Genomic DNA, 25,775 nt, shown 5'->3' with positions numbered 1-25,775 from the left:
GCTTACTTTATGATGGTATAAATGCTCAAAAAATATTTAATTGCCTTTGGTTAAAACCCTAGAAGATCTCAGCGGCCCTCGCCACACCCCTAAAAAATTTGTTTATACTAGTACAAGGAGCTAAGAGAATAGGGCGAGACCAGTATTAGTCTGAACCTGTAACAGGTTAAACAACAGGTTGGTCCTGAGAGCCGTTTTGAAAGAAAACACAACTTAGCTTCTAATAATGCAATTTACTGCTAAAAAAAAACTGAACAGTCGGAATCATTTGCTTGTTCAAAATCAAATATAGTGAGTTATCATCGCACTCAAATAAAAGATTTCGGGCAACTACCTTTATTTGGTTAAACAAACAAAACCTAAGGGAAATTACTACCACCAAACATTTAACAAAACCTCTTTTTTTTTGTCTCCTTGGACCAGGGACGAAGAAAACAAAAAATTGGAACGAAATGATCCAGAGTAATAACCAATTCAGCCAACCCATTACCTCTGATTGGCTCAGATGGCACAATAAGATAATGCGCCAACTGTCAAGTGAAGGGCTTTAGATATGGCCAATATAATTATAATGGATATTGCACGAGACGACCCGGTATTTGGCTTTTCTCATTGTAGCATTCTCCCTCCATCAGCACTTAAAATTAATGAAGTTTACACTGAGGCAAAAGACACAATAGCTTCACAGTCTCAGGAGAGATAGTACTAGACAGTTTCCCATACCGAGATCACAACAGGTAATACTTTCCTAATACAGGGTACAAAAAAATATATTAGTAATTTGTTTTTGTACAGATGAGTCAAGCAATAATTCTAAAGGACAAACACACACCATCTTGTTCAAGTTTACAATCTGCAGTGATGTGAACATATGTATTTTTTAAATCGCTTTCTTCTTATAATAATGTGTAAATACATTTATATCTTATTTTACTATGTTTTCATTAAAATAAATGCACGCTACAAGGAACAGAAATTTGTAAAAAGCAATTGTTACTAAAAAATACAAAATTACCAATAAGCCACATTGGACCGTTTGTTTGAAACAAGGGCTCAATTTCATAAAGCCTGTAAGCACAAAAACGTGCTAAACACACAAGAGTATTGCTTAGCAGAATCAGGTTACCTGCCCAAATTACATTAAGTTTGCGTTGTTGTGACTGGTGTTCGACTCAATTTTTGCTTAGCAAAGAGAATTAAGAAGTTAATCAAACACATTTGTTGGTGCCCCCAAACTAAAAACTGACTTCATCATCATCCCTTTTTTGCCCAAACTGTTTCAATTGAGTTCCCATGTATGCAATAAACACACGGGCTTGAATTATCCATAGCCATCCTCTAAATTCGAGATGTCTTGTAGAAAATTGGCAATATCATTAGCTGCCGATATCATTTCTCATCCTGTCTCCCATAGAGATGGCATCTATTGTAGTCCGTTGTATGGGGGCCCCGTCTTGCCACAAAAGGATAAATTAAGTCGTTCTCCTCATTGGTCGTTTGTTCTCCATAAACGTACTGGTCTCTTGGTGCCAGTGTCTCGGCTGGAGACTGAGTCGTGATGCCCTGGGGCGTACTACATTACCCTGTCTGTTGGTGATGATTTATGAGTTACATTAACATCATTACAACTACTAAGTCTTTGAAACCCGCCCCCTACATGTACACAGCATCTTCAAAATGAAGGTTTCTGCACTTTAACACAAGAATGACTCAAGCGATTATTTCATTTAGTGTTTTTTCCTTGACTACATATTAACAAACACACTTGAAAACCTTATTGTAGATTAATCTCCTTGAGCAAACAGCAAATATGGGGGGGGGATATGATTTTTGTATGGTGCATGTATTGTATAAGAACAAACGCAACGATCTTCTACATCCTATTGTAATTTAAGGAAAATATCAAACTCTGTAGAACCATCAATGACATGAGCCAGCAAAATTAACAGGAACCTTCTTTTGTAGTTATGTATCAATTGAAACCAAATGGTTCAAAAAGTATCTATGTCACCCTAGTAATAAGTCACACAAAAGAAACAGCCAAGATTAACGAAAACGAAATTGTCAAAATCAACACAAATTTGTTATTAAGCTGATAACAAACTTTCAAATGGTAACAAAAACCCAAGATACCAAATATTTTCCTTCATATTTATTTTAAACTGAGAAATCGTATATGAACAATTCCCAAGGAAAAGCCAGGTCAGAATTTTTTTGTCTGCCAGCTCCTTTCCTTCTGCTGCTTATACAGAGGTCAACTGTGTAAAGAAAGCCTGTTGCTGCCGCACAAGGTCACAATACACTTTTATGCCTCTTTGAAGGAAAGCAGGATGAATGGAAAATTGGCGACAAGGACTCAATAATTCAGTTGGGCTTACTCCACGCATAAAGAAAGATGTCGTCTAGAAGCCAGTAGTTACTGCTTGAGCAGCGATGCAAGACCAGCCCATTAATCAGCATTCAAAGGGTCTTTTCTGCATTTACCCCCACGCCACATACACAAAGGAAGTAAAATTTCTTTAGTCCGGGTCATGGGTACACGCAAAGTACTATTCATGAGGATATTTTCTTTGGGAGCCCCTTGGATTTTCGGGAATAATATCAGAGCGGCGAATCTACAGGTGCACAAAGTATGTGCATCCAAGTGAACACACTGCTCCTTGAGGAGTGATAACCCCTTTGAAGCTGTTCATTTCCACTTGGCTTGCGCCATTAATCATACATGAAATATTCTGGAACCATAAAGAACTTGGGTGTTTGGTGAACACTTGTTGAGTGTGTAGTAGTATTACTAGCTCTGTATGCTATATAAATTGTGAGACATCTCAGGTCATTTGATATTGTAAACCTTGATGAATTCATTTCACCCAGTAGTTTTTTTGCTTCTAAATACGAAACACAAAGCTGCTTGTTTCTTTACAAGATATAGGGGGCCTACGTGATACATTTTATATACTTTGCTTAGCATATTCATTATAAATGAGTCCACATTAACGGCATTTTTAGTGAGAAAACCAAAAACCCAAAGAAGTTTCTATTCTGCCAGGGATTATGTGTACCTTCATATTAGGCTTGTTCCAGATGCGGCTTTCAAAATAAGCAGTAAACCACTAAATTCAATTCTCAACTGAGCCAGTAATTAAGACAGAAATATATTTCTCTGGAGGATTGGTACCAGCATGAACTTTATAAGTGGCAAGCATTTAAATTGAGTTCGATCAATTTTTTTTATTTTTTTTTATTACCAATACAACCCTGTACGCTGCTTTTAAGGCATTATTTATGATTAATTCCTGGATACGTTGCAGGTGGTTGGCTAGTCTTGGTGCAAGGCGTTTCTCATTTTCCTTTCACGCACACCGCCGCCAATTCACCAACAGCGCCCACACTGACTCACCTGACTTAGTCCACTCACCGCACCAGAGAAACGTCTTGGCCCGTTTGCATGTTTGAGTTATGTGACCTTATATACATATTCAACGTGTGGGTCAAAAAAATACTACGCATGCGCACAACTGGAAACAGATAAGCAGGCCAGCCTGGTAACTTGAATGCACCCGTCGACGAGTAAAAGCCTCGCTGCATGCTACTATGGCGGGTTTTGTTGTGCATGCAAAGGTTGCAATCACTGATCTGTGTTATTATTAATTAGAGATCAGCGGTTGTGATCGATTGATGGAGGGAAGAAATTAAAACGAGAAACGTCTTGCACCAAGACTAGTGGTTGGCAGGTCTATTGGTTAACTTTTTTTAGGTTCACCGCAGGCTTCGGCAAGTGAGTATGCCTGCACTTAAAAAATTTGTCCTTCACCAGAATGGAAAAAAGGCAGCATAGACATCTTAAATTTTAATTACCAAAGCAGGCTAACTACACTTCTAATACAACGTGCTGAAATTTTCTTCTTGATCTAGCATATAATATTGCAATACAGCTTCTCAAGTTGAACTTGCGCACATAGCAATCAATTTAAACCAATCTTGATCACTTTTAAACGTTCATGTTTCGGCGGTAAGTGTCCAAACTTTCCACTGAACACCCCCTAGTTTAGTATTCACATTGTAGTCAGCTCCCAATGCTGACAGAAAGGGAGTTTTGCTGTGAACACCTGTTGATATTTTCAACCGAGTACAGAAACTAGTCAAATAAATCACATGACTGAATCCAGTTTTAAATTGAGTATTAGGGTGTCATAGTGAATGCTATTATTTCACCATGGGTGAAGGACTTCATACACATTAAATTAAATGGGTTCACGCTGATGTAAGGTTATACCACAAATTCATTGACACCATTTCTCCCACAAAAAAGCTGCTTAAAGGCAGTGGACACTATTGGTAAACACTCAAAATAATTATTAGCATAAAACCTTACTTGGTGACGAGTAATGGGGAGAGGTTGATGGTATAAAACATTGTGAGAAACGGCTCCCTCTGAAGTAACATAGTTTTTGAGAAAGAAGTAATTTTCCACGAATTTGATTTCAAGACCTCAGATTTAGAATTTGAGGTCTCAAAATCAACCATCTAAACGCACACAACTTTGTGTGACAAGGGTGTTGCTTCTTTCATTATTATCTTGCAACTTTGATGATGGATTGAGCTCAAATTTTCACAGGTTGGTTATTTTATGTGTATGTTGAGATACACCAAGTGAGAAGACTGGTCTTTGACAATTACCAATAGTGTCCACTGTCTTTGAAATGTCATCCTGCGAATTGTCATCATCTTTTAAAAGAGTTACAATATTGGGTTATCCACATACATGCTTCTGTATCCGGTCAATACGTGCAAATTTCAGCCGGTATGCAAACAACTTATTATTTTGATTAATATTGCTATTTTTTGTTGTTGATAAAAATCAACAAGAGACAATCATATATACATGTAGAATGCCTAAGCTTGTACAGTAGGGCATTTACAACCAAGATAAAACACCTAGTAGAAAGATTCTGAAGATCTTGTTTTAATTCAGCGTGCTTTGGCCAAACTTCCAAACATTTTGGTCTTGATTGTCCCACAGTTCTGAACAATTCTGGGATTTAACCCCATTGATAATCCACAGATACACATTTACCAATCATGTTTATTTCTGACAAATTATAATGATATGGTACACAGCACATAAATTCCATTAAAAAAGGAAATTGCAGATAAGATTAAATTGCTGGAGTTTAACAGCTCCCCTAATTGTTGCTTGAAATTATAAGGCATACACAAGTGTCACAAAATGCTCAATAACGATGGTGATGATGATTTAAATAATAGATGTTAATTTACGAGAAGATCAAAATGGTGATTACTCCCTACTGGCTTCTTTGGTCCATTGTCAGCGCTGCCTCGTAATTGTTTTTCATAAGACTGCTCAAGAAAAAGATGGATAGCCGACGCTACACATGAATAGCCATCTACCTGAAATTAAGTCTGCTGTGCAGAACACAATGGGCCATCAATTGTGCTGCGCCGTTCTTAGAAAGAACAAAATTCATGGTGTATATTTATGGATCCGTCACGCCATTATAATATTCTCTGCGATGTATATATATTGGGTCTACCTTGGTCATTATGAAAATGGCAAATTAAATCCTTTTGGCCTCATACAATGTTGAATGTGAATCTTATTAAACTGTCTGCGATGCGTTTAATATTATGAGCATTTAATAACAATGTTGAATTGAATCTCTTGTGCTAAACTTAAACTGTTGCTGGTTTGTAGACACCATTTTTTTGCAAAAATTTGCAGAGAACAATAGATGACAAATTTACAGCAATTAGGGATGGGGGGAGGCTGGTTGGAAAAACATGCTTGGATAAGTCAAACGGGTGAAGCCTTTCTAGGCACGGGTTCCATCTTTTGAAATGATAACTTACCTACGCCATAGTTGTGATATTTCCCTGCCGTTAACTGCTTGCGTTTTGGAACCTGTACAAATATAAAGGTATTAAGTAAGGTTAACCAACAAGGACAATAGCTTTAAAAAAAATTACTATAGCAGTGCAGCAAGTAACAATCACTGTGTAGTAGAACAGAAATCCAAAGTCATTTGTGTAGTTCATGTATGTCTTTCAGTATTTTCTTTCATTACAGTATTTATTGCTTTTAGGCCCCTATATCATAGAGCAGAAATAGTAGCTAATCACAATACAATCTGAGCTAGAACAGTGAAACTGCCAATATGGACAACTTAATACATTGCGCAGTGACCTACCGGTATATTATTATACTAAAAGAAAATTAATTACTGGGTGGGGACATCAAAAAAAAGTTTGCACTTGACCAATACTTTGGTTGAAATAGGAGTGTCAGATGGGCTCAGGGTGGGGGTGAGAGCTGACTGGGAAAAGAAAAAAATAGGCAAGGAACAAATAATAAAATTCATATACATACCCAACACTTTGTATACATTACATGTATGTAGGCTACACTGTGTTTGAAGTGTGTGTACATAATTTATAAAACGTTACCGAGCCAGAAAGTAATTGCTACTACATGCACTATTCTTTGTTGCAAACTGCTTATACCCCATTCACACAGCACTACGACCTTAGAAAGATCATGCCAATCACCCCGATCTCAAAAAATTATCAAGTCGGGGGATGATCGCCGTTAAAATCCAGCAATTTGGCAAATTGAAGACTCCGCCCAACTTTACTGCTTCTCCGTAAAAAGTGTTTCTGACTCGCTACCACAACGATTACTGGCGATTACAACAAGACCAGTGCCGACCAAGCGGTTTTCTACTTCTAAATGATTGCCGACGGTGCTAATCCCATGTAAATCATGATCAGTTTACTAATGTAGTCCTTATTAGTCCAACCACAAAACAATGGTCCAACAGAATTGTAAAAAAAAACTTGTAGTTGGCTCTGGATGGATTGGGAATTGTTAGGGTTGTACAACTTGTAAAAATTTGCAGTTGGAAATGAATTTATATTACATAAATGCATAAAATACATTATAAGTTACTATACTTTACGGTACCTTCATGTGAAAAGTTCCTCAGAGCTTGACAAGTCTGGAAAAAATAAATACAGGAAAAGATAAATTTAACGAGAAATAAAGACTGTTAGGATGCCTCCTTGCCCCTAAGCTTTCCCCTTAATATTAGAAATAAATTGTATTTGTGGAGTTTTGTGGCAGAGCGGTCTAGCATGTCAGGCTCAAGTTCTGATATTTTGAGAGTGGGTTTGGTTCCCAACCCAATCATGGAACATTTGTCCACAAGCAAGACCTTCACCATAGGTAAAAGACCCCAGTACACTTTGTGATATGAGAAGAGTTTACTGCCATGGTTGGCTGCAGATTACACAGCATCACCTTGCAAACCTCTTTCAAGTTACTATAAAATGGGTCGCATTATTTAATTATAGATCTGAATACCTGGTGAAAAAATAATGAGCCCTTTTAGATGCCCATCGGGTGTGATAAAGTGCTATAGAAGAACTGATGTGTAGACTTGTGCTTTATTGATGAAAACTTTTCATACCCACTCCATGATATTATATTTTCATGATGGCCTCTCCTTTATTATGCCTGACCAACTGATCAACTGAATTTTGTAAATGATTTATGAACAGGTACAACAAAAAGGAATAGGTTGTTGCAAACTGCCCACCAATTAACATGAATTTTGGTATATAAATAAAAATGTTGCTCATTTATGTGTTTATTTATTTATTTATTTACTTAAAACCGTATCTAAGGGTGAGCTGTTTGGCACAGGTGATCATTTAGGGGCTCTCACATTATTAAAAATACATCAAAGAAAAAATACTGAAATGACAAGACTCTGGCAGAATAGTCTAAATAACATTTCTTCTTCAACTAAAAATTTAAATACAAATAAGTCACTGAACATGGAAAATTGCATACACACCAAATACCCCCCCCCCCAAAAAAAAAAGAAAAAGAGAAATAAAACAAAAACACTCATAATACAGTAATAACAACCTAAATAAAAACAATAACTGACCTAATGTTTAGACTCGAGGCTTGAAAAAAGGTCTGCTTGTGCTAGGGTCAAAATGGAGGTCATAACAATTAACCCATTTTTAATAATAATAATCACGTTTAGATAAACAAATTTACCAAAATCCAAAAACAAAACAACCAAGTTTTATTACGGCGTTATGTAGGTGCAGGAATATGAAGTCAAACATTTTGTGTCTATTCTCAAAAAAAAAAAAAAAAAAGATAACTTTTCGAGTAAAATCTGAACTGGATGTCCAAAACAGACCTTGAGTGACATATTTTGTATCTGCAGATGGGGAAATATTGTGAGCAATATGCTACTTATGCAACTCTGTAGTAATCACAAGCAGTCAATTTTTGACATTAGTTAAGATTAGTAAAAACTTCTTTCTTTTTTAGACAGAATCATACCACCATATTAACTTGAAATACCCTGTGTAACACAGGTGAGTTTAAATAATATGGTAACTCAAACGGATTTTGCAGCAGTTTGTTGTCACTTTCTTTTTGGGGGGAAGGAGTGGTCTTATCTCTGGCAGATGAGACTCAATGGCAACCAATGCTAAACAATGCATATAAAGAAGACAGTGATAACTCCTACACCATGGGAACACAATAGTTGGGTGTTCTAAGTCAACACCTAGCAGTTGAACTACAAAGAGAGAATAAGCTGGAAATCCAATTACAACTGTTGACTTCGAGGCAGGACTGATCTATGGCTTCCTGAAGAGGAATATTGGTAACCCAAACTAGAACTTTTAGAAGCAAGCTTACATCTCACTAGTGTGACCTCAACTAGAGTATGCATCAGCCACATGGAATCTTTTCCAACAATCCTTTCAAACAAAACCAAACAGACACACACAAAAAGATTCAAAGGAGAGCCATCCAATTCATCTTTGGAAACTACACTACTAGTGTGACCTCAAAAAGACTAGTGTGACCTCAAAAAGACTAGTGTGACCTCAACTAAAGTATGTATCTGCAATATGGAAAACACACTAGAAAAGTTTCAAAAGCCAACAAATTCATCTGTGGGACCTAAAAAAAGAATGCAATTGATTGACACAGCCATCAGACAGGACCTTGGCCATCCCACATTGAGAGGAAACTTGCCATTCGCTGTACTATGCTTTACAAAACAACAAACAACCTCTATCTATCTTCAAATGAGTACATCCCTCCAGAGAAGTATAGTCGTACTCATACCTCATTTCTATCCCAAAGTAACTAAGCACAGAAACATAATCCTTACCAGAATACGTTGCCTTGGATTGGGCGAGTTGGTCTATGAAAAGCATTTGAAAACGTTTATTATGAAATGCATGTGGTTAGAAAGATGTTTTAAAAGTAGAATATAATGATCCACACAAATGTGCTTCGAAATCACATAGTTTTACTTATACGTCGTGAACCAACACAGCACTAATTTTTGTGACTCAACTAAATGGCCGACAGTGTTGGTTCGCAAAGTAAAAGGAAAACCGTGCATTTTCGAAGAACATTTGTGTTGTTCATTATATTCTACTTTTAAAATATCTTTCTAAACCATAATGCATTTTATAACAAACGGTTTGCAATGCTTTTCATAAACCCACTTGTCCATCCAAGGCAATGTGTCCCTTTAATAAAGAAACTGGACACTATTGGTAATTGTCAAAGACCAGTCTTCTCACTTGGTGTATCTCAACATATGCATAAAATAACAAACCTGTGAAAATTTAAGTGCAATTGGTCGTCAAAGTTGCGAGATAATTATATTTAAAAAAACACCATTGTCATACGAAGTTGTGTGCTTTCAGATGCTTGATTTTGAGACCTCAAATTCTAAATCTGAGGTCTCAAAACCAAATTCGTGGAAAATTCCTTCTTTATCAAAAACTACGTTACTTCAGAGGGAGCCGTTTCTCACAATGTTGTAAACTATAAACAGCTACCCGTTTCTCGTTACCAAGTAAGGTTTTATGCTAATAATTATTTTGAGTAATTACCAATAGTGTCCATTGCCTTTAAGTTTACCAGCCAAACTACCATATTGTCTCTTGTACAATTTGTGACTGGTATCCTGCTCATTTTTGCTAAAGCAGAAAATAATTAAGCAAATAAAGTTTCTGCTTCTAAAGCAGCTCTATGAAATTGTGACCAGAATACAAAGTAGCGAACAGCATCACTTCATGCGGCTCAACTCGTCAAAAGAATACGAGCGGAGCTTCTGGCCAAGGACACTGAGAGACTGGGATGTGCATCCTCAGAAAACCACTGAGCTGTCCACTGTGGAGCCATCAATACCGTTTAAAGAGACACACCGGCTTCAGTCATGTCAGTAGGCTACAAATAGACCTCAACTCGAATCGGACCATTTTTGATGAGGTAAATTTCCTCTTTTTTTATACAAATAAGAAAAAGAGGTTTTTAATATTCATTGAAATACAGAATCATTTCATAAAAAGAGTATTACTAATTTTGGCCAGGGTCAAGGGCTTAAACTATGATGAGGTTTGTTCACTATCGTCTCCACGAACCTCATACTTGGTTAGTCTAACGATTAACGTCAGTCCCATCTGAAACAGGCTACTATATAGAGCTATGAGGTTCGTTCCGCTATTGTCTCTAAGTTCGTGGAGAGGATTGCAGAACGAAACTCGTAGAGTTTTCAAGGAGTAGATCCAGGCAACGCTTTTTTAACAAACGAGGAGAACAACCCTCACTGAGCATGGAGACGATGTATTACGATAGCGGAACAAACCTCTCTGCATATGCCATAGTTCTAGGAATGCCTGATAAATGTATAAAAAGTTGGGAAACTTGCCGTATCCCTGCTTCCACCACTCTTTCATTTGTTATAAAGTAAAATAGTTCGGAAAAGTTTCCGTATGGCGCCACCACTTTTTCATTCGATATGAAATAATATAGTATCTAATTATTCCCTTAAATGAGATATTCGTTTTTGTAAAAAAGAGAGTTAAGGAAAATGTATCAATATAAAGTGGTGGCCAGGGGAGGGTGGCGGGAAACAGAAAGTTTTCCACCCCAAAAGCATGGTTTTTTGAGAGAGATTAATATACTCAGCTCTCAGCACTCACTCAGGTCAACAAACATGCCCAAACATGCCAAACATTATCATTAATGGTCAAGTGGGAAACCCCAAGAACAACTGATATCAGTGATACTTAATGAGTCAGGGCCTCCATGAGTTTTGGCTGGACATTAACATCATAACATGGTCAAGTGAAGTGAAGTGAGTTACAAGAAACGCCTACCCCTGGCCCTACACATACACATTTAATACACTACTGACATTTATTACTGTGCCCTGCCTGTGCCGTGGAACATTTTTTTAAAACAAGTGATATTTAAAAGAAATATGCCATTCCGTCAATATAGAAACCTGAATTTCATATTCGAGACCTCAAATACCCACCCGAGATGAGGATACATGTCGAAAATTCGGCAGAATCCGTGGAAACCTGCCAAAAGTTTTGATTGAAGCCAACATTCTGAGCTCACGGAACTTGCCGGGGTCACCAAATTTTGTCAAAGTGAGGCAATGTGCAAATGACTGTTAAATATAATGTTATAATTAAAAATAAATAATAACACATTTTTAAAACAAGCGTAATTTAAATAACTTTCTATGGTATTTACGTATTTAATTACAATGTTTTAATTAAAAAAAATAATTAAAATTACACTTTAAAAACATTTATATATACCATGTAGAAAGAGCCTGAAGGTTATGAGTAAATTTGTCGTCTGCCAGCAAAATAACAGTCCAAAAATAGTAGCGCTAGCCGAGTGTGTGATTGAGCAGTGGTGCATCGCGCCTCTGTGTGTTGAAGGAAGACATTGGCATTCATAGGTAAGAAGACAATTTCAATAGATTTTTATCTTTCTAAGTCTTTTGATATACCTAAGGCAAGTGGGTTTGTTTCGAAAATCTAGGGCTAAAGGGTGGAAATATTCTTGAAAACAGCATCGCTGATGAGCCTACACAGTACACGACGACGACGTGTCGTCATATCATGTGTGATGTAGACAAGTTCACACAGCCGCCTGTCATGCATGCCGTCATCAGCGCAGCCCACACAATAATTTTGTTTGCATTGCCATTGATATAGTAATAGTAATTAGTAATAGTGGATGTCATCATGCATCATCGATGTTAATGATCGTAGCGTGGAAATCTACTACTTAGTAAGTTTTTTTGTGAAGTTCCCTGCCTGTGGGCGTGCAGATAGATCATAATATTTAGTAACAAAATAGTTGCCTTAAAATAACAATATTGTGTTGTGTACTACTACTAATAATAGTATAGTATGTCCCTTTGACTATTCTAATGCTGCGTATCCTTATGCATTTTTTGACATATATTAAGTAACAAACAGAAAAACTCATTACTACATTAGAGATTAAGTTTTTATAAACTCTGCACTAACTGTTTACCTCAAACCATGCACAGAAACATGAATGTTTAAGCTCTGTCTAGTGAACACAAACACTTATTTTATTTACTGTCTTGAATTACATTACAATACAAGAAGAATTGAGGCCATCTTGTATGGATTGTAATGTGCACTTTGTTAAGTTTTGTTTCCCCTAGACATGCTAGACTTCCAATGGAAGTACCCTTTGAAAAATGAAAAGAACCCTGCCCTCTCAAAGATGAAATTCAAGGACTACTGGCCTTCTTCTCCACTCACTCCAGTGAAGCACGATTAACCAGAGCCGGGGCTTGTATGGCTGATGATCGCATTCTACCACAAACAAATAAAGAAACAAATAATGTCAAAAATTTCTAATCAAGAACAAATATTGGCTTCAACTAGTGAGGCATTGTTCTTCATCTGTTCATGCGGGGAATCCCAACTACTTGAGCTGCTTTATGCAAGCAGTTCACACTTCAATGTACCAGTGTTCGTGAATTACAGTAATCTTAGTTGTGCCTTTTCAAATCCACGGCTTCGACTCCTGATTTTGCTCAGAGTAGCTTGGCCCCGCGGTTGTTTTGACAATAGCGCATACTTTGCGCACGTGCTGAGGCCTCAGGGCTCCAGATGAGAGGACGAAGCCTGAAGCCGAATCCAAAGTCGAAGCCGTGGTTTCGGAAAGGGCCATAGTCCCTGCTTGTTAGGCTATACAGTGTAATGCGCATTTTTTGCACCATGGCATTTACATCTTTACACCACCTAAGTGATGACCGTGTGTCACAGCTGCCATGTGTGACACACACCAAAGGGGGTCAGTAGGCAGATGTGGGAATAAAAGCGTGAAGAAATAAGTTTGATAAAGACTTAAGGCCCGATCCCACTGCAGCGATAACGAGAACGATAACGATAACCACGCAAAGAGAACGCATTCCATTGGTTGAATGAGCGTGTGCATATTCTGCGTGGAGCAATTCAACCAATACAATGCGTTCTCTTTGCGTCGTGAGCGTTATCGTTTTCGTTATATATTGTGGTACACAATAATCAATCTAGAGCTGTTGTGCTCTTATTGACCTAATTCACCCTGATGTCATCATCCCAGTAATCTTGATCGCGCCGTTTTGGGAGACAATATTCTTGTGTGTTATACCACCATGGTTATAGTGTTGTGCACATTTAAGGTGGTGTGGCATTTATGCTAGCCGTTGACTCTTAAAAAGTTCAGCATGACAAAGTCACTGCATGTGACATGCGCGCAAGGGGTCAATAAAATGTACTTTTTTTCTCCTCTATGGGGTACGTAGACAGTACATGGAGGTGATGATCGCCCACCCCCCCCCCCAAAAAAAAAAAAATAATAATAATAATAATAATAGTAACAATTTTTTTCCCTGAAAGCCTACTTGTTATAAAAATGGTAATGGTGGCAAGCATCATGCAAAAGTGTTTTGTCTGAAGTGAACCCATTTCTCAGAAACTAATAAAAGTACACTGTTTAAAAAGTGAATCTTCCAAGATTGCCTAAAGGTGTCTTTTGGATTAAAATTTCTGTGGTGTTGTGAATGCTGTTGGTTCTTGCTGTCACCTTGCTAGGCATGTATGGATTTCCCTGCACCACCCCCTCAGTCGATGATGAAATTTGAAGACACCTGTTGAGCTTAAAATTTCAATGAAGGAGAGGGAGACAAGAGCGCATATTTGTATTTGTAAAGTTCATCATCGTGTTCCTTCTTTGGTTGTTGTGACCCCCCCCCCACCCTTCCATCAAGTACATTGGGTAGTAATGTTGAGCGTTAACTAATATAGAAACCCAGGTGCAAGATGAACTTTCTACTTTCACTCTACAGCCAAACAGACTTCCAGGAAGACCAGTTCACTAGAAAGACATCATTATTTTAATTTGCGGTTATTACACACAATTTGTTTTCTTCTTCTTTTTAAATCTAGCTGGCAAAGTTCTGAGAATACATTATTCCATTGATAATATTAGCAATCACACAAGCTTGAGTAGATTGCGGACATAATCGCACTTTTGCGTCCCACAAGCGCATAAATGTGTGATAGCAAAGTTTATCTTCAAGGAAACTTGAGGTCTACAGTAGTAGCTGACAGTATGCACAGTTAGAACAGCACATGACAGATCAGGGTTTGATATGGGCCGTGCAATATTATATAGGTTGAGATCAGGTTCTAGTTGCTATGGATCGACCAATCAGAATCCAGGCTTTTAGTTTGCCTGAAGATAATTTGCATTATTTGAGCAGGGATTGTTATGGTTGACAACCAGAAACAGATTTTCTACACATATTAAAATGTTCTGTGCCAGACGCATCTGGCAAATTCATTGTTGCATTTTGGTTTTTGAACTTTTTTTTAAAGTTCACACAACCCTGGATGCTTTTAGATAGTTATTTATTACATGGCAGATCACTGTGTGCTGTACATCTTACAAAAGTACATTGGCGTATTGCAACAGTTGTTCTGGAGTACTACACATTGTTTGATTGGCATTCCAGACACCAACAATTTTGGAGGCCCTGCCCTAAAATTCAAATGAGCAATCATATGGCTCTGAACAGATATGAAAAGTGCAGATGGCTTTTCAGCCTTAGGGTATAAATATAAATGAAATTATATGATTTACCAACTTCTCAATTACAGTTTAATTTGTAATTTGTTTTCAATTTAGTTGTGGTCTGTGGTGGAGAAAAGATCATTCCATTTTGTAAAACTGATAATATTGTGTTGGGGGCGGGGCGGGCCGGAAGGGCAGAGGAATGGTCTGCACCTCCATAGTATCAATTTGGTGGAAGTTATGTGATTCTTGACCTGGTTCTTTCAGAACATTGTTCTTTCAGAACATTGTTCTTTCAGAACATTGTTCTTTTAGAAAATTGTGTTCCAATTTGTTAAAATGTTTTTCGTACAAAATGTTTCTTGACTCTCTCAATCAACATATTTTTAGGTATCCATGAACTTGACCTACGATGGCCATTGTTTAGCACATGTTCATACTTTAACCCTGCAGTTTGAGGATAATGTTTTTTGTATCCAGCTTCTGTTTTACAAGGACATACAATGTATCCTGTACACAAGGAATTCCAGTAAATGTTTGTAGTTCGTATGATTATAACTTAGCTCAACAAAACAATCTTACATGGTGTAATACAATGTATCAGCTACCCTGCTGGCCTTGCTGTACATACATGTAACATGTAATCTTTACTCTGACATTGACTTGAAGGCTTTGACCGTCAAAGATTTGTAACATCCCCAATGAGTTTATTGTCATCAAGTCAATGCTAATTTCAGTACTGTAAAAAGCAAAGTATTCCTTTGTTTTTTTACAACCACCCAATTGTTTTAATTGATGTACATTTATACACACAAAATGGATTGAAGATTTCATTGGTTGCCTTTTTGAGGTATCGCCGAAAAAACAGAGCGAAAATGTCCACACAGAGAGAATAATCCAATAGGAATACCCAGATTCGAATTTAGGGCATAGGCCTAAACAACGCTTTACACCACAATTGTGAAAAGTTTTTTCAAAATGCGTTTACTATCAAATCTGTTGTATGCTTCTAACCAACAGTTTGTATTTTATTTCAAGAGTGATTACAAAACAAATACCTTCTCTTCAAAGTAATTTATTACATATCAATTAAGTATTATATTTTAAAATGATTCTTATTTGTTCAATGTGTTAAATGATAACTGACAATTTATGAATTGCACAAAATGTAGATTTAAAAAAGCTTACTGTATTTGAGGATGTGCTGCACTGAACCTTTTCATGTGAACTTGAGATTGTGACTCATAGAACAACAGCAAGGCTCATAAATTCACAATCTTACCACTTTGGAAATTGTGCCAAGGATCTATTATTTATACACTACACATAAAATGCAATGAAATTTAAAGATTAACGATTGCTAAAATCTTCACAATAGTAACACATGTCTCATTTTATTTTTCGCCTTGCGCCTTGACTCCCAGGCAAGGCATATATAAAAAAAGTGCAGGGACCCGACCTTCCAACCTGCTAGGAGTGACGCACTTTGAATTCAAGTTCTTAATTGTTGTTCTTAATGCACTACAAGACAGTGTGTAGTGATTAGATGCCGCCATTGAAGGAAAGTGCATTGTTGGGGTCATGCGGCTTTGCTGATACTATTCACTTCATTGCTACTATACAAGAAAAGGAAATGATTTCTACCAACTAAGGACGTGTACTACTTTGTACCTGTTATTTTTTTTTCCTTCTTGAGCTAGCTATTAATTATCAACCAAGTACATGCACTCACTCATCTGAAGATTTGCTATGGTAAAATGTTTTACAAAATTAAATTTGCAAGTCAATTCACTTGTTAACCGAGCCTTGAAAAGGTACAGGTTTGTTAAAATGCAGAATACTTCATTTAGCCAGGCATTAAGTTTATCAACAAACTTTCACCCAATTAAGTTGTGCTGGATTCTAAAATGAGGACAGTTTTCAGATGAGGACAAATTCAGATTTTGTCATTATTCTTTTCTGGGAATTCATGTAGTTGGAGGATTAGCCAATCCATTTGTTTGTTCATTAAATGAAGTGAAACGAAGGTTTACTAGGTTAATAACAACATGCATTTAACTTATTATTTAAATCCTGCTCTCACAAATATTTGTTGAAAATTACTAAATCGATGACCAAAAAAGTCAAAGCACAAGTCAAAGTTTTACTCAATATGTTTTGGGGATTTTTTTTAAATCAGCCTACCGAATAGGAAAATAACTTTCAAGAATATTTAGGTATCAATGAAGTCAGAGTTTAAGCTTAGGTTTCTAAAAGATCTATCCATAATATACTTCTGGCTTAAAAATTCATTACATGTAATGCATTCTACTTGTACCCCTCCCTTGCCTAGGGCAGTCCTTAAAGCACCATGTCAATTGTAGCAATCATGAAGTTAGTGTTTAGAAACCAATTAATAGTTATGATGTTACTTTTTATGTTGATTATTAAAACCTGGTATATCCAATTATATTACTTCAACTAAATTGTTCAATTTAAACGCTAATTTTTGAATGCTATTACTTTACAATTACAGTGCTCTTTAGACTGTCCATTCCAGACTTACAATTTAATACTGGAATGTTATAAATATTCTGAACGTAGTTCACGAATAATATAACAACAACGTAAGAATGTGCAGTTATGATCCATTTCATTGATGTACAGTAGCGCTAAACCCCTTATTCGTTCAAGGAGCACGCTCATGGACATTATTTGGTAAACCCCTTTCATTCTTTGGTTCATTCAAAGTGACCAAAAAATCATTTCAAGACACGGTCATTTGGCAATGAACCGCATTCACACCCGATGGATTTTCTGATGCGTTTGAAAACAAATTCCCTCGGGTCTTAAGGGGGAACGGGGACAATGCAATAACTGCTGCATGACAAGGCTCTTGTTATAGCAGTTCCCAACAATCAATATAAATCTGTATCTCTTGTCCAGGCGAACCAGACTGTGCGAAATAGCGAGCCATTTGCATACAGGTTGATCAATATTCTTACTGTGGGGATATTGCGTTTTCTTACTTGGCTCCCAGTGCCAAAGTAATAAGGTGCTATTATTTCATTAAAGCGCGTCTCAAGTACCCACCTTGCGCTGTAAGGTTGGGAAGGACATGTTATTATTTAAGACATGGCCAGTTAGTGAGTGACTGACGATGAAATTACAGCAATATTGGAGTGTTTAGGGAGCGGTGGATATTATATTGTCATTAGAGCTGGAGGCGGTCCTTGCTTTCTTTTCTTTTTTTCCCCTTTCTGTTGTCTCTTACTCTCTTCCAATTCACAGCACACGGTGTAAAGAGCACAATTGTGGTCTGCCTCCCACGGTCAGGCTCTTTTCTTGTCTTAATATCTAAAATCAATTTCTGGCCAAGAGCAATTTCATATTGATCTGCAGGTGAGGAAGTCTTGTGTTGAGTTGAAAATGGCTGCATGGGATTTTGTTTTTAATGATTTAGTTAGTGGATAAAATCTGTGGGGATTGGGAGCAAGCTGTTGAATGAAAGTGGTTAAGGCATCTCTGAAAACTTATCAGTCTAATTTTTTAGTTGTTCCTTGTAGTGTATTTCTTTTCTTTCGTTTCAATGACATTTTGAATTATTATTATTTTGCCAAAATCATATTTTATTTTTCCAGTTACAGAAAGACTATATCAGTTTCGTTTTACTGTGATACTGTTTCTGATCAGTAACAAAATGAGGTTGTCGAGGCACTACAAGTGTGTTATTTTCAGAGAATAAATAAGAAACCCACCCACACCCTGTTTTGTCAACATCACCAATTCTGTACTTTCATTCCAAACTAAACTCCCTGTAATTTGATAGGAATTTGTTTCAACCACTGTCTGCTGTATTTCTTACTTTTCTCTCATAAGATACACCCATTTATAAAAATTAGTGTTTTTATGTTTTGTTTTATTTACATGGTATGGCAGACATAAGAGAACTTATTGAAATTTTCTGTGATGTTCATCATGATCATTTTTCAACCTTTTATATTTATGCTCCAAATCGATAATAAATCCAAAATATAAAAAACTCTGATAAATTTGATATTTGTCTATGAATGTACAAGAGTGGACAGAAGAGGACTTTGTTGTTTTTGAAATTTTATTTATTTATTTATATAATTTGTTTTTATTTACATTTTTATTGTAAACTGTTTATTATTTTTATTTGTTTATTATTCTTAGGGAGATTGAAGTGTTAATGTATGGAGTATGTTCAGCATTTTCTTTAGGATTCCATCTTCTAGAATGCAGTAATAATGTGTGTGATGTTTACAAGACATTTGTTCAGATAATTGTCCTTAGTGAAAACATATTGGTTTTCAACTCTGGTTAAACTTCAAGAAAGTCTGGGTTACATTTAGTAGTAAGCGAGCACACAAAAAATGTAGTTGAGTAAGCTTGATGAAATTGGGCCTTGAACTTGTCAGCTTAACACCTTGCTGTTTTGTGAACCACATCCTTTTAAACTCCATTCGTTTCCCTTTGTTTTGGGGTTCAACAATTTGTGTCAAACTCTGATAAATTTGATATTTGTCTATGAATGTACAAGAGTGGACAGAAGAGGACTTTGTTGTTTTTGAAATTTTATTTATTTATTTATATAATTTGTTTTTATTTACATTTTTATTGTAAACTGTTTATTATTTTTATTTGTTTATTATTCTTAGGGAGATTGAGGTGTTAATGTATGGAGTATGTTCAGCATTTTCTTAAAAATTCCATCTTCTAGAATGCAGTAATAATGTGTGTGATGTTTACAAGACATTTGTTCAGATAATTGTCCTTAGTGAAAACATATTGGTTTTCAACTCTGGTTAAACTTCAAGAAAGTCTGGGTTACATTTAGTAGTAAGCGAGCACACAAAAAATGTAGTTGAGTAAGCTTGATGAAATTAGGCCTTGAACTTGTCAGCTTAACACCTTGCTGTTTTGTGAACCACATCCTTTTAAAATCCATTCATTTCCCTTTGTTTTGGGGTTCAACAATTTGTGTCAAGTGTTTAGGCTCATCTTTCCTTATTTTTTTCCGGGTGAGTGTTATCAGTGCAGAAATTTATGTATTTTCTTTAAAACTTTAAGGAGTTGTTTTGTTTTTATTGCTTTATAAATATCATTCCTTTTAATTTTCTGGTAACTATGGGTGTTTTGTTGGGGTTTTCCTATTCCCTTCACTGACTCATGATAGCATGATATTTACACACTTACTGACACTCTACAATACCTTTTTGTTTGAAAGTTTTGCATTTTATGGCATCAAAATTGCACTGTCTTTGAAAATGTGTATTTTAAAATAATGTGTACTTTTATTTTGCTGAGCTTTTTTATGGTACTCTTGATGTATTCTGAAATGCAAATGTTGAGGCTGTTGTAACTTTAACTACCATAATTAACAACTTTTTTTAACTGTTTATTTGATGTTCACTTATTTGAAGAACAACACAGTTTTCCCTGGCTGGCTAATAAAATAAAATTGGTATTTGTGCCGGTAATGCTGGGCACATTGTTTCCTTGATTGCAAAGTTTTCATCTGAAAAATACACAATAGAGCATAGGAACACTTAGATGACATCATGTTTTGTTTTAGGAGCCACACCCATCCCTAACAGCACCGACGAAGCATGTTTAACAAAACATTCCTTGCTGTTTTCTCATCAAAATGCTCACTTTATACGCCAAAGCTTTACCGCATACATAAAATACAAACAATAGTCGTGTTCCCTCCCTGATGCTGTATAACCATCATCACTGAATGACTGTGATAATTAAAAAAAGAAAATATGATTTACTATTCAATCAAGGAGTACTGAAGCAAGGAGAGTGTTTTTAAATGATACAAATATTATGCATCTTAATTTTAATATCAATATGACGCTCAACCCACATGAATCTCGTGTGTTCAGAAGACGGCTGGGTTGGTGATGGCAGCGCAGTACGCAGCATCTGCAGAGGTGCTTTGATAAACCCTGAGGCCTACAGACAAACATCGAACGGTGCCTTCCAGATGTTGCATATTGAAATAACGCCATTGCAGCTGTTTGCAAAAAAAAATTACCTTACAATCGTTCCTTGTTTTTTTTCCTGATGATGTTTCTTGCAAAACCACTTGTTTGCTAATTTGCCACAGGTCATCATTTTCCCATAATGCTTAAGAGATACAATGTACACACATGCGGCGCAGCAAGGTGTTTGTGTTTAACTTACCGTGACTGTTAGCGTAAAGCCAACAATTAATAAATGAATAACTGTCTTGACTAGAACTGTTGACGTTGCTTAAAGAAATTTAAATAGTACTGGACGAGCAGCATGTATCATAGTTATCATACTGTTGCTGTGTTTGTACAACTCTTTTGTTCCAGTTCGATTGAAACTGGAGCTGAAGTTATATTTGAAGAAGCCATTTTGTTTTACCCCATATGATAATAAGTATATGAATCCCTCAAAAGACATATTTGTTTCTGCTGTTTAAACAAAAACATCTGCCTTGCATTCAACAAAAAAAGTAAGTTTCATCTACAAAAATAAAAATTTATGACAAAACCATTGTTTTAGCAAAGTGCACTGCAGAGTGTCGCTGTGAATGTACAGAATACTACAAATGTACCTGCACTTGTGTACAAACTGTTGATGTATTTTTTTTAACACACTTCATTTCTAATTTATGTTGTCCTTGGGCCATTCTTAGCTATATATTTCCTCATCTTGGGATGCGTTCAGCTTACAAATGCTGGCACCAGCTTTATTTTTTTTTAAAGGTTGACATGTGAAAGCCACAGACATTAATGTGAACATTTAATATTGGCCGGCAGGTCAAGATGATGTACTGTGAGTAAGGCTCCAACAGCATAATTAGCGTCGGTAACAGGATAAATAGAAAGTAAGAAGAATTTTTCAGTTATAGATTTGGGAGGGAAACACATGCAACCAGGTAGGGACTGAAAACCCAATCTACATGCAAAGCCTGTGGTGGGATTGGAACCAGGATCCACATAGGTGGATGTCAGGGAAAGGAACCACTGCGCCAACCTGATTCCCCATTTAAAGCAAACAAAAAGCAGAGACTTAAATGTTCCTAGTTCAAGCAAAAAAAAAGATAAGTATTTGAGTCTGTCATGCTTCATATTATTTGTACTTGTGCTGGTTTGTTGTAAATAATTAACAATTTGGATCGCCATTAGCAAGGTTTTATCTTAACTAGTGTAATGGGTGAGATATATTCCAACAGCTTTATTCCTTGTACTGCATCTCTTTGGAACTCCTTGCCTGGTGCATGTTTCCTATCGGCCTAAAATCTATAGACTGGAAAATCAATTCCTACCTTCAGCTACTCTGAGTTTATCTTAAACATTTGAAGTCTGTTAAAAAGAGTGGCTTAGCATTGTTTGGTATGAGCTTGCAATTAAAGTCATCTGTCAAAATAGATAATGTATTTTACCTAAACGTTTTTCAATTAGGCTCAATACTGCAGTAAGTAGTGACATGTGTTTTTTTAATTAGCATACGTAGCTCAAAGGTTTTATAAAAAGCACAAGGAATTTGTCTTTCTCTTAGTTTTGAAACTTATGTAGTGCTATACAGCTGACAGTTATAGTGGTTAATTTATTGATCCTCATTGCTTCGCCATGGTTTCAGACCAAAGATTTTATTCACACTTCCCCTTTCGGGTCGTGGCACCCACACTCGAAAGGGTTCTCTTTTGCTTCTGAACGTAGCTGTTCTGAAGTACTTCAAAATAAAAAATTCAGCATCACTTTTTGGGAAGTTTATTGAACCGAATGTGAGTGACAGTTGACATTGTCAGGAGTTAATTCTTGTGCAATTTTCAAGAATGAATTGGTTCCTGAATTATTATCCAAGTTTTGATCTTCTGGTACAGTCTTTTGTTTTCTGTTCACACCCGCCCTTTGGTACTGCATACGTATCCTTTATCCTTGCTTTATCAGCTAAGTGCAGGTCAAAGTATCAATATCTTAATACGTTAGCCTGGTGGGATTGTTCTCTATCTCGTACTTAAATTGTTGTCCTTCCTCTCATCGGTTCCTGTTCTGTAGCAAGGAATGGTTATTTGATTCTTATTCTTTGTTTGCTCAGCGTTTATGAAAACCTAAAGCGGACGGCCGTCACGATCTGTTCTCTCCTTCCCCCTGCCTGAATAGATCCTTCAGTGCTGAGGGCCCCGGCAATATGGTATTCAATACACTTGAGCTGTTCATCTTGTTATAACGAGACATTTATCAGACTCAGTAGTAGTCTCTGTTGATTCACTGGTGTTAATTTGTTTCCGCCTTGGTGCTGTCGGAATTTACATTTCGGGTGATTAGTTGTCTTATTTCAACTTACCTCTTGCGGGGCTGAGGCCATTTCACCGAAACTCCTTTCATGGGTTTGGAAAAAATACGCACAGCAGATGCTTTATACTTGAAAGCAATTGTTTGGCGACACAGACATTTTGGTTTTCAATTGCCCCTTTTTCTTTTTTTAATTAGATCTGTTGACAGTCCTAAAGAGATTGAGAAATGGAGCTTGCAAAGAACCATTTTAATGAGATATTATGACACTGTCTGGACCAAGGCCTCCTCGTAAGATAATGACAGTTCTCTTATTAAAAAAAGATAACCTGTAACTAAAACGGAATTTAACACAGAGAGAAGGTCACGTTCAATTGAATGCTTTCAATGCTAAATTAATACGCCTTCAATCCTCCAACCGCAAAATGCAAGACACTGCAGTAAAGGATTTTCTTGAGTCTGCTGCACAAAGTTTTTCATTTTGAAACCATGTAAAGTGTACACTGGATCTATATAATGTGTACGTCGAAAGCTTCTGGTCGTATAATCAAGCTGTCACTTATAATATCTTAGATAATTAAATCCATTAAAATATCAATACTTGCTCAATTAAAAATATTCTCAGCTACTAAGTACCACCTGGCAATGCAGTGGAGTGGTTTCTAAGACGAATAAACGGGAAGTGTGCTTAATCATTTTATTAATTGATAGCAATATATGAAACCGAAAGAGCAGTGTGTATAGGCCCTATGATTAAACAATAGACATTCGGTAGCCTAATTCTTGTGTTGGCCTAAGATACCACACATCCATTGTGGCGTTTTTCTATTAAGACTAAAAATGGAAACTAAAGTGGGTTGTTTCAGACTTCTTTTCATCATCATTGTCATTTGACATGGCCAATCACCTCTGGACATCTTTTTACTATTACTTGAACTATACCTTGTTTTATTCATGGCAACAAATTTTGTATCCAGCTTTCAGATATTTTCATTGTTTGTTTTGGGGGTTTGGTTTTTGGTCTCTACTATTTGAGAGCAGAATCCAGGGTGACTCAAATTCAGGAATGCAGCTTTGGCATTAAACTCATGTGCTGTACCTGCGATGTTACAGTAGTAGACCTTTAGACATACATTCAATTGATTTTGATTTCAAATTGAAAAATTTACGTATATTGGTTTTGTTTTTCCATTTGATTTAATCAAAATGAAATAAAACAAAATAAAATATACATGAAAAACACAAGAACATACAAGAAATACTGTAACTGCAGTTTTTTTTCTCTAATTTGTATCTAAAGAAATTTGCTGTTTCCTTTTCACATTAACTGTACAACATTGAGGAAAAACAAACACAACCTACTGAGGGGTTCTCCCTATCGTGTGGCAGTCTCGTTATCACCAATTGAATTTCTTTTGTTGTCATTGGATGTCTTTTAAGAATAGTGGTTGTGATAAGTAACCCATTAGTTTTGATTCTTTATAGTCCTTGAACTCGTTAAGGTGGGTCCTTGTTGAACAAAGAGCCATTCCAACAGCTTTATTCCACGTACTGTATCTCTCTTTGGAACTCCTTGCCTTGTGCATGTTTTTCTTCATCCTAAAATCTAGACCGTTTTAAGAGGAATATCAATTTTTACATCAATTTTTTTATCAATGGCTCCCCTGAGTCATTTTCATCTTAAATGTTTTCTTCTTGTGGCCCCATACCGTAGAGCAGCTTTTTGCCTTGTTTGGGGTGAACTTGAATATAATTTATTTTTTTTTTTTAAAGTTAAGGAGAAGAAACAAACATGGTTTTATGGCTGGTAATCTCTTTCTGCTTAGCAAATATTTGCTGTGCTTAGTTGATTTTGTACTTACTAAGCAGCTCTATGAAATTTGTGTACGTGAGTTGATAGTTTCTGGACCCTCAGGCCAAGGCTAAGATGTTTGTTCTTTAAGCTTGTCACCTGATAAAGATAAGTCTCTATCAATCTTAGTATTTCTGTTGATACTAAGGCCGTGTCCGAAACGACGACTTCGGCTACAGCTACGGCTAGATCGCCCGCGACTGCCTATTCTTCAACACTGGTAGACGCGCTGATCTAGACGTAGCTGTAGCCGAAGTCGTCGTTTCGGACACGGCCTTATACTCCAGGAACGATACTGTAGATTATGTCATCATGGTCATATGTAGCTGTCATTCAGAGCTTTACTTACACTATACAGTGTACCTTTCATAGACTTCCTAATTTGTTCATTATTGGATCTATCAAGATCCACAGTCATCAATCCTTCGAGACAAGATAGTCTGGTCAAACCTCCATGGTCTAGTGAAGACAATAATGACATTGCAGCTATTGTAGCCCAGTATGTGTATCCCATCATATGGTTGAATAAAGATCTTTTAAAATTTGGGCTCAATTGGTCATCAAAGTTGCAAGAAAATAACAAGAGAAAAACACCCTTGTTGCACAAATTGTTCAGATGCCTAATAAAAGGCTTTATTCAGGCTTGAAGTCTTTTATTATTTTTTGAGTAAAA

General features: G+C 36.5%; 2 protein-coding genes across 4 annotated transcripts in view; one reads left to right on the top strand and one right to left on the bottom strand.

The window, feature by feature from the left end:
* LOC139937857 (dihydrolipoyllysine-residue succinyltransferase component of 2-oxoglutarate dehydrogenase complex, mitochondrial-like) overlaps positions 1-11,492 on the bottom strand; it is a 32,196-nt gene extending 20,704 nt beyond the window's left edge. The window contains exons 1-3 of the mRNA XM_071933218.1: positions 11,391-11,492; positions 6,980-7,013; positions 5,869-5,920 (exon numbers count right to left, since the gene is read on the bottom strand). Of these exons, the coding sequence (XP_071789319.1) occupies positions 5,869-5,920; positions 6,980-7,013; positions 11,391-11,465 (161 nt within the window). The 5' untranslated portion in view covers positions 11,466-11,492. The remainder of the gene's footprint in view (positions 1-5,868; positions 5,921-6,979; positions 7,014-11,390) is intronic.
* A 262-nt stretch (positions 11,493-11,754) lies between these two features.
* LOC139937820 (prospero homeobox protein 1-like) overlaps positions 11,755-25,775 on the top strand; it is a 59,124-nt gene continuing 45,103 nt past the window's right edge. For 2 of the 3 annotated variants that reach the window (XM_071933206.1, XM_071933147.1), the window contains exon 1: positions 11,755-11,828. The gene's annotated coding sequence lies outside the window, so the exon portion shown is untranslated. The remainder of the gene's footprint in view (positions 11,829-25,775) is intronic. The other variant, XM_071933155.1, reaches the window with a different exon arrangement.

The sequence above is a fragment of the Asterias amurensis genome, chromosome 1, assembly GCF_032118995.1.
Source record: "Asterias amurensis chromosome 1, ASM3211899v1".
Taxonomy (NCBI): Eukaryota; Metazoa; Echinodermata; class Asteroidea; order Forcipulatida; family Asteriidae; genus Asterias; species Asterias amurensis.
The sequence above is the reverse complement of the archived record's forward strand: the minus strand, read 5'-3'. Positions and strand labels throughout refer to the sequence as shown.